At 36.0% G+C, this 13,167-nt stretch overlaps 1 protein-coding gene and 1 pseudogene across 1 annotated transcript; both read left to right on the forward strand.

Annotated features, from left to right (window-relative positions):
• The first annotated feature begins 1,996 nt into the window (after positions 1-1,996).
• LOC141837264 (protein FAR1-RELATED SEQUENCE 5-like) lies at positions 1,997-4,783 on the forward strand (annotated as a pseudogene).
• A 5,639-nt stretch (positions 4,784-10,422) lies between these two features.
• LOC141841167 (protein indeterminate-domain 14-like) lies at positions 10,423-12,868 on the forward strand. The gene is made up of 3 exons (XM_074729295.1): positions 10,423-10,619; positions 10,717-11,131; positions 12,151-12,868. The coding sequence occupies exons 1-3, from the start codon at positions 10,499-10,501 to the stop codon at positions 12,743-12,745; spliced, it is 1,131 nt and encodes a 376-aa protein (XP_074585396.1). The 5' UTR covers positions 10,423-10,498; the 3' UTR covers positions 12,746-12,868.
• The last annotated feature ends 299 nt before the right edge of the window (positions 12,869-13,167 follow it).

Genomic DNA, 13,167 nt, shown 5'->3' on the forward strand with positions numbered 1-13,167 from the left:
TCTTCGGTTAGGTATTGGCTTCCGAGTACTGTGTAGCGCTACTGTCTTTTTTTTAACTTGAGCTTTTAAGTTTCTGCATTTTACCTTCTAAAGTGTTGAAATTATATATAAAGAGTTGTCGATTCCATCTTCTTGGATTAAACATAGTGCTATGTATATACATATGTTTTGTCTTCTACTTTTGTTGATTATTCTGGACGTTCAATATTATTCCAAGAGGCATTAATGTCTATTAAAACAAATGCAATGTCATTTTCTAGTGAGCCTTCTTGTTTCTGTTATTTTGTTTCAAGTTAAGACCATATTCATTTCTGGTCATCTTACTCAATGATTTCTAGTGACTTGTTTACTAAACTCTGATCAAGATGACGTAAGATCCTTTTGTTTTATGAGGTAGAACCAGCGTTCCATCGAGGTAAGTTGCTTCCTTGTATTTCTCTAAGCTAAGAAAATAAATTTGCATGTTGTTCATCTGCAAATGAATTCGAAAGGTAAGTGTGGATAGAGGTGAGTAAAAATTCGATTAAATTTAATTTGATTTTAATGGAATACTCACCTTAACTTTGAAAGTCTTTTTCCTTTTTCTCTATCTTTTTCTCAGTGACAATTGTGAATGGTAATGAGAAATGCCTGCAGTTTCTCACTGAGAAAACAAAACAGGACTTGTAGATAAATATTATCCATAAGTTATATCTAAATGTAAAGGTAAAGGTAAAAAAAAATTATAAAGAAATACATAAGTTATAATTATATTTTAAGTTAAACATAATTTTATACCATAGAAATATGCGTTAGTTTCCCGCATCCTTTATTTAATAACGTTCCTAATTTTTACACAGATTTTTTATAACAATTATATTTTATTGAAAAGTAATTATATTTTATTAGGGCTACAATCAAGTTATATAATATTTAAATTTGATAAAATAATTAAGTTAAATTAAATTAAATTTAAAATAAACTAAATTATTAAAATGATCGTTAAAATTTAATTTTATTTTTTTTGAATTTAAATTTGATTCATTTAATTGTTATTAAGTTTTCAATATAAATTTATTTGATTGTTTAAAATTTTTATATTTTAAATTTATTTATTAATTATTAAGTTTGAAAATATAAATTTATTTATTTATTTTAAAATTTTTTATTTATTTAATATATTTATAAGAGTTTATTGATGAACATAATTTATAAATATTGTTCACAAACGTTGTTCATAAATATTGTTTATGAATGATGTTCACGAATATTAACGAACTGAATATGTATATATTTAAATTTATTTATTTAGTTTAATGAATTATTTAAATTTATTAATTTAATTTATCTATGTACTGAATAAATAAAAATAAAATTTTATCAACTCGATATTAAATTTATTCACGATAATTTCATTAATTTATAGCCCTATTAATAAGCTATTGTGACGTAAACATAACCATGAAAAAAGTTATGTTTTGATTAAAATATAACTTTATTTTTTTAATATGAAAATTTTATAAATATCAATAATATGCTGTAGTGGTATGTGCATATGAAAAACAGTTGGGACCAATCGCAATAATTTCTGTGCAATAGTTTCTGTGCAATAGTTTTTGTGATAGAAATCTAGACCGTTCAATTTTAAAATCAATGGTCGATCGTTAAATCCCTAAACTTTAAATCCTAAACAAAAACATAACTAAATCCTAAAGTTGAAATAAATCACTGTTTTGAGTAAAATATAATTTTATTTTTAAAATATGAAAATTTTATACAAATTTATCGATAATATGCTGTAGTGGTATTTGCATATGAAAAATGATTTTTTATTTAAAATTAGAATCGGCCTAACGGTCTTCGCTCGGGCAGATGCTAATTGCTAACGCCCCGGAGCTCCATTGCTAGTTTGTACCTGGTTAGGAGTTAGGACAGTCTCCTACTTTCACTGCTCTAGGGCTCGCCCTTTCTCCGGTACCGGCGGCAGCGGTGCTTGCTGATCTCTGGAGATTCCTCGATGTCGCGGGCATCTGGTCCTCGTGGCCGGTGTGCTCGCTTCCTCTTCTCCTTTTTATCAGCTTATTATCTTCGTCTCGGCGTCCTAGGTCGTCGTTTGAGATTGCGCTCCGACCAAGGAGGTAAGAGTGTGGAAGAGAGAGTTAGCTGGGAGGGGATTCTACGGGTTCTGCAAATCCATGTACATCTTCACTCTTTTTTCGATGTTGAGGGGAAACTAGCGAAGCTTTTCTTCCAATCACAATAAGCCTGTTGAATCTCGTTTCTTTCTTTTTTTACGTTTACCGAATTTACTTCAAAACTAGGGCTGATGGCCTCTTGCAATGTCAAAGCCTGTCTGTTAGGAAAATAGGATCATGACTTTCACATAGAATGATTGTTAGACACAAAAATGTGACCTAAGAATGTTTTGGTTTGGGGCTTTATAGTTATTGTAATGTTAGTTTTCACTTTGTGGGATTTTACTTAACATCTATCTTACCTTACCATCATATTTGTGGTTTTTTGTGTTGTCAATAAGCCCTCGAAATTGTATTAATTGCAGAGAAACTAGAAGGTGGATGGAGTTAATTTTTGCACAAACATGAGAAACTTCTCTTTTTTTCTTATCTCTAAGCCATGGAAAATAAGTTACAATCTTACTGTAGTGTTTATACATTGCGGTAGACATATCCAGGCGTAAGGTGATTAAATAAGGCTAGTTTGTTAGTTCTCTTTCTTATATATAAGTAAAACTTCATTTTGGCATGTTGTATTCTGAATTTTCGCTAGCAACTTTTTGCACATAAGAGTTACATATCCATTTGTTCAGTTAAGATTTAAGGGCAGTATCTATCAACTGAGTGAATTATTTATTGTGTTGTACGTTATATGACACAAATTTTTTGGCCATGGTCTGCCACTGTCTATATTTTTTGTGAAATGGTTAACCATACAAGGGAAACATTGACAGAAAAATCCTCAGACTCTACACTCATGATTATCTTTATGGTCTTGAAAGCTTGTTTTCTTCATCATTATGTTGGTTGAAGTTGTCATATTAAAGGCATGTGCACCACTCTGATTGATTTTTGTTTTCTGATTTCAGGCCATAATTTTTACACATGGAAACTACCTCAAGTGAGGATGATGAGTCACTTAATTAAGGATAACGATGTGGATCTCAATGATGATAACATAGATCAACATATGTCATTTGATGTCAGTAATCAGTTGGCATGATGCAAACAATCTCTTTTCCTCTCATCCGCATAACTCAAGGAATTCTGAACCTTCTGTTGGTATGGAATTTGAATCAGAAGAGTATGCAAAATTGTTTTATATGGCAAATGCTAGTCATGTGGGTTTCTCTGTACGTATTAGCAAGTCTCAACTATCAAGAAATGATGAATCCATCATTATGCGGTGCTTTGTGTTCTCTAAAGAGGGTTTCCATTTGAAAAAAAGGGAAATTTGATGATGGTAAGAAAAAGAGAAAGCGTGCAACCAAGCAAAGTGCACGCTTAATCAAGTGAGAAGCAGTTGTTCTTAAGTGGCACGCTTAATCATAAAAAGCCAGCAGCTCCTAGCTCAAAAACACATAATAGAAAATTTGGGGAGTTCAGTGATGTTCCTTCAAATGACAATGATTTCAGAACTGAGGTACGAGATGTGGTACCATCCATGTTTGGGTTGGATGACACAAAATTTTTTGGAGTGCTTAAAGAGAATGCAAGCAGAAAATCCTGCATACTATTATACACTTCAAGTTGCGTGCGAGCTAAAATGGAATACTACTGTTTTGGTGATGCTGTAACAGTCGACACATCATAATGGAGAATACGAACATGGTTCCTTTTGTCACCTTTACTGGTGTAAATAATCATGTGCAGACTGTAAATTTTGGATTTGATTTGCTTACAGATGAGTTGGAAGCTTCATTTATTTGGCTTTTAGAGAATTGGATCATAGCAATGTGTGGACGCCATCCGGTTTCTCTAAGCACTGACTACCATGAGGCTTTAGGATCAGCAATTTCTAGGGTGTTCCTTGGGAAATGCCATAGAATTTGTAAATGGCATATCTTAAATAAATGCAATGAAAGGTTGTCTGATGTTTATATGTCTCGAAATACTTTCAAACAGGAATTTGAAAAGTGTGTCAATGAATCTGGAACAACTGATAAATTTGAGTCATGTTGGTTGACATTAATCAAGAAGTACGACCTTGGTGAAAATTCATGGCTGCAACTTCTGTTTGACATTAGGCAAAAATGGGTCCCTGCTTATGTGAAAGATGCATTACTGCAGAAGTTTCAGTAACCCATAAACCTGAAAGCCTCATCAAATTTTTTGAGAAGTACTTCAACACGAAAACATCCTTGCTACTGCTTGCTTCTTTGCTTGAACAAACTATGGCAGGTTCGTTTGAAAGGGAGGCATTAGAAGATCTAGCTTCATCATATACTAGGCCAATTCTGAGTACACCGTCAAACATGCTGAAATAAGTGGCGGATGTGTACACAAGAACAATATTTGATGTATTCAGGAGGAATTTGTGGTATCACTCAGTTATTTTGTTGATAAAATAGAAGATGGTGTTATCTGCAAGTTTAATGTCACCAACAATGAGGATATTATTACTTAACAGTTGATGTCTGCTCCCTTCTGTAGTGTTACATATTGAAGAGATGGACCAAAGATGCCAAGAATCTGAAGAGGTTTCTTCGATAGTAAAGAGTGCGCTTCAGATGGGTTTCGCTCAAGTATTGACTGATAAGAAGAACATTGTCAATCAATGTACAGTATGATTATGGCTGTTTCAAAACCATCAATTGGTATTTACAATAGAGCTGCAGACTCGGCATCACTCTTTCTATCAAGTTCAACCTTTCATCTTTGTCCTCAGGTTTATCTGGCATTACTTTTCTTGTAGCTCTATGATGGCTTTTGTGGTTCACTCGCTTGATTCAGCTTTCCATTGAGTTTCCAAATAGATCTCTGGTTCACTTAGATCATTCGTCGCTCCCATCGTCAGTTGTGAAGGTTGTTTGTGTCCTCTAACAAAGAGCTTGGCTGAACAGGAATTCATATAGCTGCAAATTATTGTTAATTATTCATTGAAGCTTCAAATAGAATCTTATTTTGTTCTAATGGGATGCTCCTACTGTGCTAGAATGGGATTATTCCTTTATTTCCAATTTGACTTGAGAAATATTTTATGAACTAGAAAGTTCATAATGTGAAGCAGATCATCTTGGAACTAGTACATAATATTGTTTTTATATAAAATCAAAATTTTGGTTAAGCTACTTGCTATGTTTTGGAGTAAACGAGTTTCCAATATTGGAACATTTTTTTAGTAGGGTTCATCAACATCTGAAGTTGGTTTGAAAAACAATTCTACAACTCGGAGGTTCTTGCTAGTGCAAAGGTTTGGTATACTCTGAATCAATATAAGATGTATTACTTAGAGCTTACTCAGTCAAGGACACTTACACTGTCAGGCAAAACATCCTTTGGTTAGTGTTCTGTCATGGAAAGTCATATTCATGTACCAGTTGGACAAGGAAAATGATCTGAAGAAGACAACCACCATATTGCTTATGGCTTATCATTGATGACATTTTTGTGAAGCTTATAATTTCACCATTGTTCAAAACTTGTCTGAAGCCATAGTACACCAATGGATAGTCCACACCTTTTTTTTTTATCTCTTGTGTGTTTACATGAGCGCCATTAAATTCACATAGGGAAGTGGTTGGCGCAAGTTCAAAGAATTCATAAATATTTCAGAAGTTTGTGAGAGAATCTCACCATACCACTTTAGCTTTTTTCCATGAAGGCGCATTCATGATAACCTCATTGCTGTCCTGGGGCTGATACAAATCCTCTTCTTTCCCCTTGTTTTGGCTGATCACTTGTTCTTATATTCAGTGACAATTAGAGACTAAATCGTGAACATAATTTCCCTTTTCTCCCTACTTTTGCAGATATTCTCTCCTTAACTGATTAAGATAACTTGGCATGCCCTGGAGCCTTAATTGGAATTCACAAACATGAAGCTCTTAACTTGATTTGAAGTACTTCAATCTCAACTTGATTTAGTGCACATCCTCAGTTCCATCTTCAGAAGCTCTCAAGCCTCAACATCTAACTGATTTTGAAAGCCACAAGATTCCATCCTAAGATGAAGTATGTGAAGCATGCACCAACTTGGCCAATGGCTAAACATTTCTGGAAGTAACATGAGCAAAAGCTATCTGAAGCATCTTGCACAGCACAAATTCCTTGTGATGTGACTAATGAATCTACTTAAAGAGGCAGCCTGTGCTCACTTTCTGTATCTAAAAATCTTTGCTGCAAGCTAAAAAGGAGTTTAACAGCTTGCCATTTACAGGGGGATGTGGTAACCATGGCAAAGATTCCATGGTTTTGACTTTTTGCATTTAACATCATGCAGGGGTCACATGGCCTGTTTGGTTCCTTTTGTGCCTTTTTCTAAGTGGCCTTGGCCATAAAGCAAGACAACAAAGCCCCCACCCCCCATAAGCTTTATGCCAATTTGAATGATTTGGCGTACCTTTGCTTAAAGTGGGTGAAGGAGAGAAGACATTATTATGTGAAACAATGTACCACAAAAAGACACATATCCTTTTTAGATCCTTCTCTTATCTTTATGATTTTCCTCCAGAGCACCTTTGTTTGTCTTTGCTGAGCATGGACCTGCTTTTGTGCTGTTTGTGGCACTTTTTCTTCTCGTCAGTTATTTCTTTCCAGTGTTACTGACACACTTACTTTACCTCTGAGTGCATAAATAAATCGGATCACTTTTTGTTCCAATTATTTTTTGTCTTTCATGTGATGTGATGCAGCACCAAGAGGGAGGAGGGGAGAGGGATGGGAGCACATGGAATGAGGGATCCTCTTCCCCTCGAGCTAAAGGGACTTGTCAGCCAAAAAGTAGAGCCCGGAGAGCACCAAAGGCATATATAGCTAAGGGAGAAAGCAAGAGGAACTGGAGCATCATCCACTGTGACTATCCCTATGTCATGGTTTCAGCTGCCTTTTGACCCTTGTTGTTGACCTGTCCTAACGAATCATTGTGGAGTAAACAGTACTCGAGCTCAAGTGGGATCCAAGCTCAAGCATTTGATGGAAAATGGCAATGGCTTTATTCCATTGTTCGGCTCAAGAAACAGTTCGATAACCATCCTTATGAGTCCAGTCTCCATCAGTTCGATGTGAAATGTTTCTTCACATTACTCACTACTTTTACATTATGATCCTCCTTTATAATATGATGATGTTGAGTGGCAACTATTGCTAGTATATGAACACTTGTCATGGTTGCTATGTCTATTTTTCATTTGAGTAACACAAGCAACTATTAACATTCGACTCACCAAACTTTGAACAAATAGTCTATCCAATAGGATCGAATCATGTGGCATCACTTGAGATTTAATTTGATTCGTCTTACCAAATACAAGGCTATCGTAAGAGTTGATATTATACCATACTTCGTACTCGCAAAGGCAATCTGAAAATTGCAAAAGCATATGATTCTAGCATGTAGCCTATATATATATATATATATATATATATATATATATATATGGAGAGATTGTGGGTGGCCACTTGGTGCAGCAATCATGGAATTCCAAGTAGGCTCGCACGTGTGATCCTACTTTTTTCCTCTTCAATTTGTTTAATTATTTCATTAAATTTCTTTTATCAGTGTAATTTTTTAGTTGATTCTGTTGCAAGTCTAATTTGTTCAATAAGAACTGTTTAATAAATTAGTTGACTTATCACAAACAGTTGGTTCAATTAAAGTTACAGTAAATTCAAAAGACAAACATAAACATATGTTAATAAATATTTGTATTAGTTTATAAGGATAAAAAGATCAGGATTTTAACACATGAATTTGTATTTGTTAATAATTTCGACTCCTTTGTTTGTTAGATATATCATGTTCTAAATGTTGTGATACGTTCCATTATTTCCCACTCTCGTGTGCCTTGTTCATTACCATAATTATGTGATTTCCAAATGGCTAAGAAATCTTAAAATTATAAAGTGACTTTATTTCTCATCGTATCATTGTGTCCATGTGATTTTAGATCATTTGGGGTACTTGAAAGGCAACTCATCATAGTTCGTTAAACCATAATTTTATGCCTTTCAGTTAAGCCATGATTTTGTTGCTTTTAGGTGCTCAATGACATAAAACACATATAAAAACTTCATATTTTGTATGATTTTGAAGATTAAGGGAATCAAAATTCATTGCAGTGCATGGTCAAAAATCAGATATTTTGGGATTATCAGTCATAATTTCTACTTCATTTTCAATGAGAATAAAATTTGTGTGTATATTTTGTAAAACTAATATAATGGCTATAGGAGACTAATCTCACCCATAATTCTTTATTTAGTTTAACAGGGTACTTTCATTTAGCTTAACCAGATCCCTTTATTTAATTTATAATTTTTACATCATATTAAAATATTTGTATATCATGCAAAAAAGGAGCATTCACTAGATTTGGATTGATTGACTGTAAAATATATATACTAGTAAAATTAAATATCGTGTAGTCCAACTTCTCTATAACTGAATCTCTAGCATGCATATTTGATATCAAAGGATCCTTAATATTTTTTAAAGGATTGCCTCTTGGAATTTTAGTTTTGTTCATTTATGTGAAACTTTCATCCGAAATTAAATTATCCATACACCACAATAACAAAAATGATCACTATTAGACTGATTATTAAATACAACAGCAAACTAGTGTTATCAAATGTGCAATATCTTTCATTTTGGATAAACTCTCTTTGACTAGTTTAGCATTCATCTGTATGTGTGGAAAGATATGTGAATTCTTTCAATTTATTTGCATGATCTTCATGTAATGACATAAAAGATATCAATTATGTCTAACTAAATGCTAAAAGTTTCCACTTCTTAAGTTGCTTTCTATATATCTTCAATCCTCACAAAAATAATTTCCCTAGATGTAAAAATAATAATAATAAAATAAACAACTCATTGCATTCAAAGCCTTAAATCAACTACATTGAATGACAGACTCCAAATGAGAGTGAGAGGACAAAAATAAAGCCTCCAAAAGATCAAACTTTATAGTTGAGTAATCAGTATCATACATAACTGGATGTTGGAAAAATCAATTTGCAATTTATCTTCAAACCTTATCGTATTTGTACAACTCTTTTATTACTAAAATACACTTCAAAACTTTTCAAAGGCTTCGACCAAAAAATATAAGAAAATAATAATAATAATAACGCAAAGACACCTTTAATTTCCTTTTCATTCAAAATGGAATCTCCAAGATTTCAACTGTGGCAAATGAATGCATCACTAGAACACCCACATGATTCTCCCTATATTGTATGTTGTGTGCCGAAAACTTTTGTGTCAGATATGTATCTGGCTAGGGTTAATTAATCCAGTCACCTGTTCTCTTAACTAAACAATGATTAGGACCACCTTTCAGCCTTCACTAAGCTACTACGACTAGTATTTACCAGTAATCATCACTGCTCTCAACTGGTCCTATTAATTCTGCTGAGAAATAGCAGTGCTCAAGTTTAAGCTAATCCAGCTATATTTTGGTTGCCGTAGTGGGTCCTTGTGCAGTTTTTTTGGAATAAATAATACTGATAAATAACCTTAAACAAGATTCTAAGTTTACTGAACCAGAGTTTATAAGGCCTAAACGTACTGCTTAACATATGCCAATGTGTTGATGGATTGTTTCCAGTGTCATTTTGTTCTTGTAGTGATTCTATGGCCATATGCAAGACAACAGCTAGCTCAGTAACACCAGCAAGATTAATTTGAACTGCTGGATTCAATGACTTTGGAATTCCAAGTACAGATATTTATTCATGAAAATAATTAAAACTTATGGGCAGAGTAATAATGAGACGAAATTATATGTATGTGCTTTTGTTTCTTTGCCTAGTATGTTGCTGTCACCACCACCCAATTCTGATATCGGTGGGCTCAAATTTCAAGCTTTGTGTGACCTCTCTCTCTCTCTCTCTCTCTCTCTCTCTCTCTCTCTCTCACACACACACACACACACACACACACACACACACACACACACTCTTTAACCTCCCTAGTTTCTCCTCAAGATTATCCTACTCATCTCAACTGAGTAATTAAGCCCATGAGTAAGCCCAGAAAGAGCTAGATTTGAGCTTCTACTTTAGGTGTTTGAGACTGGTTCACTGACCTCACCTAAAGGAAGACCATCTTTTGATCAAATTCCTCCCCCAAATCTCTGTGTAGCTGCTGTTCATATCTCTATTTATTTGCTCATCTCTTTTCTCTTTCTCCGCTAGCTGTCTAAGTCTTTTTCTATTATTCCCGCACTACTAGTCCACTACAAGTGTTTTTTAATCTCGCCCAATATCCGAATTCCTAACACGCATTGGATTTGTGTCTATTATCCAATTCCAAATTCCAAACATAGAGCGCACAAATGCTAAGCTCTTCTAACCCTGCCAAGTTTGCTGCCCTTCCTCCCAAGAACAGTACTACGATAGCTTCTATGGATCAGATCAACGGAGGCAAGAGAAAGAGAAGGCCTGCAGGGACTCCAGGTATGGATATGAGAATTTTATAGCATAAAAATTGGAAAAACTCACAGGGGCATTTCGTCGGACAGGTTACTGACGTGGGGTTTGAGTACTAGTGCAGATCCGGACGCAGAGGTGGTGTCGCTGTCGCCGCGGACGCTGCTGGAGGCGGACCGGTACGTGTGCGAGATCTGCGGGCAGGGGTTCCAGAGGGAGCAGAACCTGCAGATGCACCGGCGGCGGCACAAGGTGCCGTGGAAGCTGGTGCGGCGCCAGCAGGGAGGCGAGGCGTCGGGGAGGAATACCAAGCGCGTGTTCGTGTGCCCCGAGGCGAGCTGCCTGCACCACGACCCGCGGCACGCGCTCGGCGACCTCGTCGGCATCAAGAAGCACTTCCGCCGGAAGCACAGCAACCACCGACAGTGGGCCTGCGCCCGGTGCGGCAAGGCCTATGCCGTCCACTCCGACTACAAGGCCCACCTCAAGACCTGCGGCACCCGCGGCCACTCCTGCGACTGCGGCCGCGTCTTCTCCAGGTATAACGCCGCCACACATTTAATTCATTAATTTTACAACTTTATCAAAACTCCATTTTATATCTCCTCCCTCCCTCCTTAATCACTCAAATCTCCAAAAACAAAATCTATCTTTTCCCTTTCTATTTCTGGCAAATCTCACATCATTTTGCTTTTCTTTGGAGCACTCTAAAACGTTCCAAATCAGTGAAAACTAAAACAGAAGATCTAGATCCTTGATTAAAGATCACTTTGCAAATTCGAAGAGTGTTATCATTCTAAATTAAAGGAGGCTTAGTCATAAGATGCATGCATTCCCCATGTGAAGATCTAGTTTAACAGGGATGTCTTTTACCAAAGGCATGCTAGATTTGTGGAAGATCTAGTTAAGATTTTTCAAATGGAGTTTGTAATGGAGATTATTAATGAATTTGTTCTGACAAATTAATTTGATCATGTGCACTCACAAGCTACACAATTCCCAATTCTAATTATACTCGTTGGATCCTTTCATGCTTAAATTTATCTGCAATGCCATTAAATGCCCACATTAATCCCAGAATTTAATTGGAGACCCTTTTTCCCACTATCCTTTCTCCAATCCCAAAGTATTATCCAAACTCCAAAATAACATATATATTAATATTAAGACACTAATTAATAGATATTATCTTAATATTTTAGATGGCATTTATATATATATATTAGATGACATGTATATATAAATCATTGACAAATCTTAGTTTAAAAGGAAAATTGAAACAAAAACACTTTTCTGCACTAAAGGTTCCATTTTTTTTTACCATTTTATATCAAAGTTTCAGTATATATATATATATATATATATATATCAAATGATCACTTCCAGTTCCTTACTTATCAATTGAATCAAGTAATATTCTGATTTTAAAGATATTGTTGTGATCAAACAGGAATTTACATGTTCATCGTCAAAACATTGAATCTGATTCAAACACCATAGACTTTTTTTTTCCAGATCGATCTTTGATTCTTAATATATATACATGTACTGCATGCAGAGTAGAGAGTTTCATAGAGCACCAAGATTCGTGCAACGCCAGCCGAGCAGGACGGCCGAGCAGCCAATCCCCAGCGCGGCCTCCACTCGCCCTCTCCACCGCCGCCGCCTCCACCGCCGCCGCAGCTACGGCTCCAAACGCAGCCGCATCAGCGCCGCCATTTCTGCCAATGTTCATGCGGCCGCCGCCGCCGCCACCAATAATTATTCCGAATGACCACCGCGTGCGCCACCACCACAACCTCGAGCTCCAGCTGCTCCCCGCCACCTCCTACAACAGCTTCCTCCGCCGAGCACCTCGCGTCTCCATCCCGCCCGACGAAGAAGCGGCGACCTCCACGGAGCTGCAGCTATCGATCGGGCCTCCGGGAGACACTAATGCGGCGGCGGAAGCGAGAGACGAAGAAGCGGCGACGGCGGAGAAGGAGTTCGCCGACGCGAAGCGGATCCGGCAGCAGGCGCGGGCGGAGCTGGAGAACGCCTACGTGTTGAGGGAGCACGCGAAGAAGAGGATCGCGTCGGTGCTTCTCCAAATCACGTGCCATTCGTGTAGGAATCAGTGGCCGTCCACGAACTCCAATCACGACACTAATTGATTAATTGGATGAACTGAAATCGACAGTCTTCTTCCATCTATAAATCAAGTAGATTGGTAAGTGACTGGTAATTAAAGTTCTTGGTTCTTGTATTTATGTTACTTTAATGGTGTTTTTTAATTATATGATGGGCTATATATATATAAAATTATTATAATTTAACACTTGAAGGTCTTATTATGAGTCCTAAAGTCTCCATAATGAACCCTAATTTGACACTCATGAATGTCATAGGGTTAAGACATTTAGGTGAGATAGGATTAGCATGCAATTCTAATGCATATATACAAATTGAAAAAAAAAGTAGAGAAACAATAGTTAGTTAATTAGTTCAATGTAACTCTAATGCATTCTTAGAAAATAAACCAACAAGTAAACATTAAATGAAAAGTGAAAACTTCAAACTAATTAATTTCTAATAA

Source organism: Curcuma longa, chromosome 11, assembly GCF_044706935.1.
Source record: "Curcuma longa cultivar G26 ecotype Majalengka, Jawa Barat chromosome 11, ITB_CL_G26_1.1, whole genome shotgun sequence".
Classification (NCBI taxonomy): domain Eukaryota; kingdom Viridiplantae; phylum Streptophyta; class Magnoliopsida; order Zingiberales; family Zingiberaceae; genus Curcuma; species Curcuma longa.

Excerpts from the sequence above, each read along its gene's own strand:
- LOC141841167 (XM_074729295.1), top strand. The coding sequence starts at position 10,499 with ATGCTAAGCTCTTCTAACCCTGCCAAGTTTGCTGCCCTTCCTCCCAAG. Across the intron at positions 10,620-10,716 it reads AAGGCCTGCAGGGACTCCAG|ATCCGGACGCAGAGGTGGTG; the intron begins GTATGGATATGA and ends GTACTAGTGCAG. Across the intron at positions 11,132-12,150 it reads TGCGGCCGCGTCTTCTCCAG|AGTAGAGAGTTTCATAGAGC; the intron begins GTATAACGCCGC and ends TACTGCATGCAG.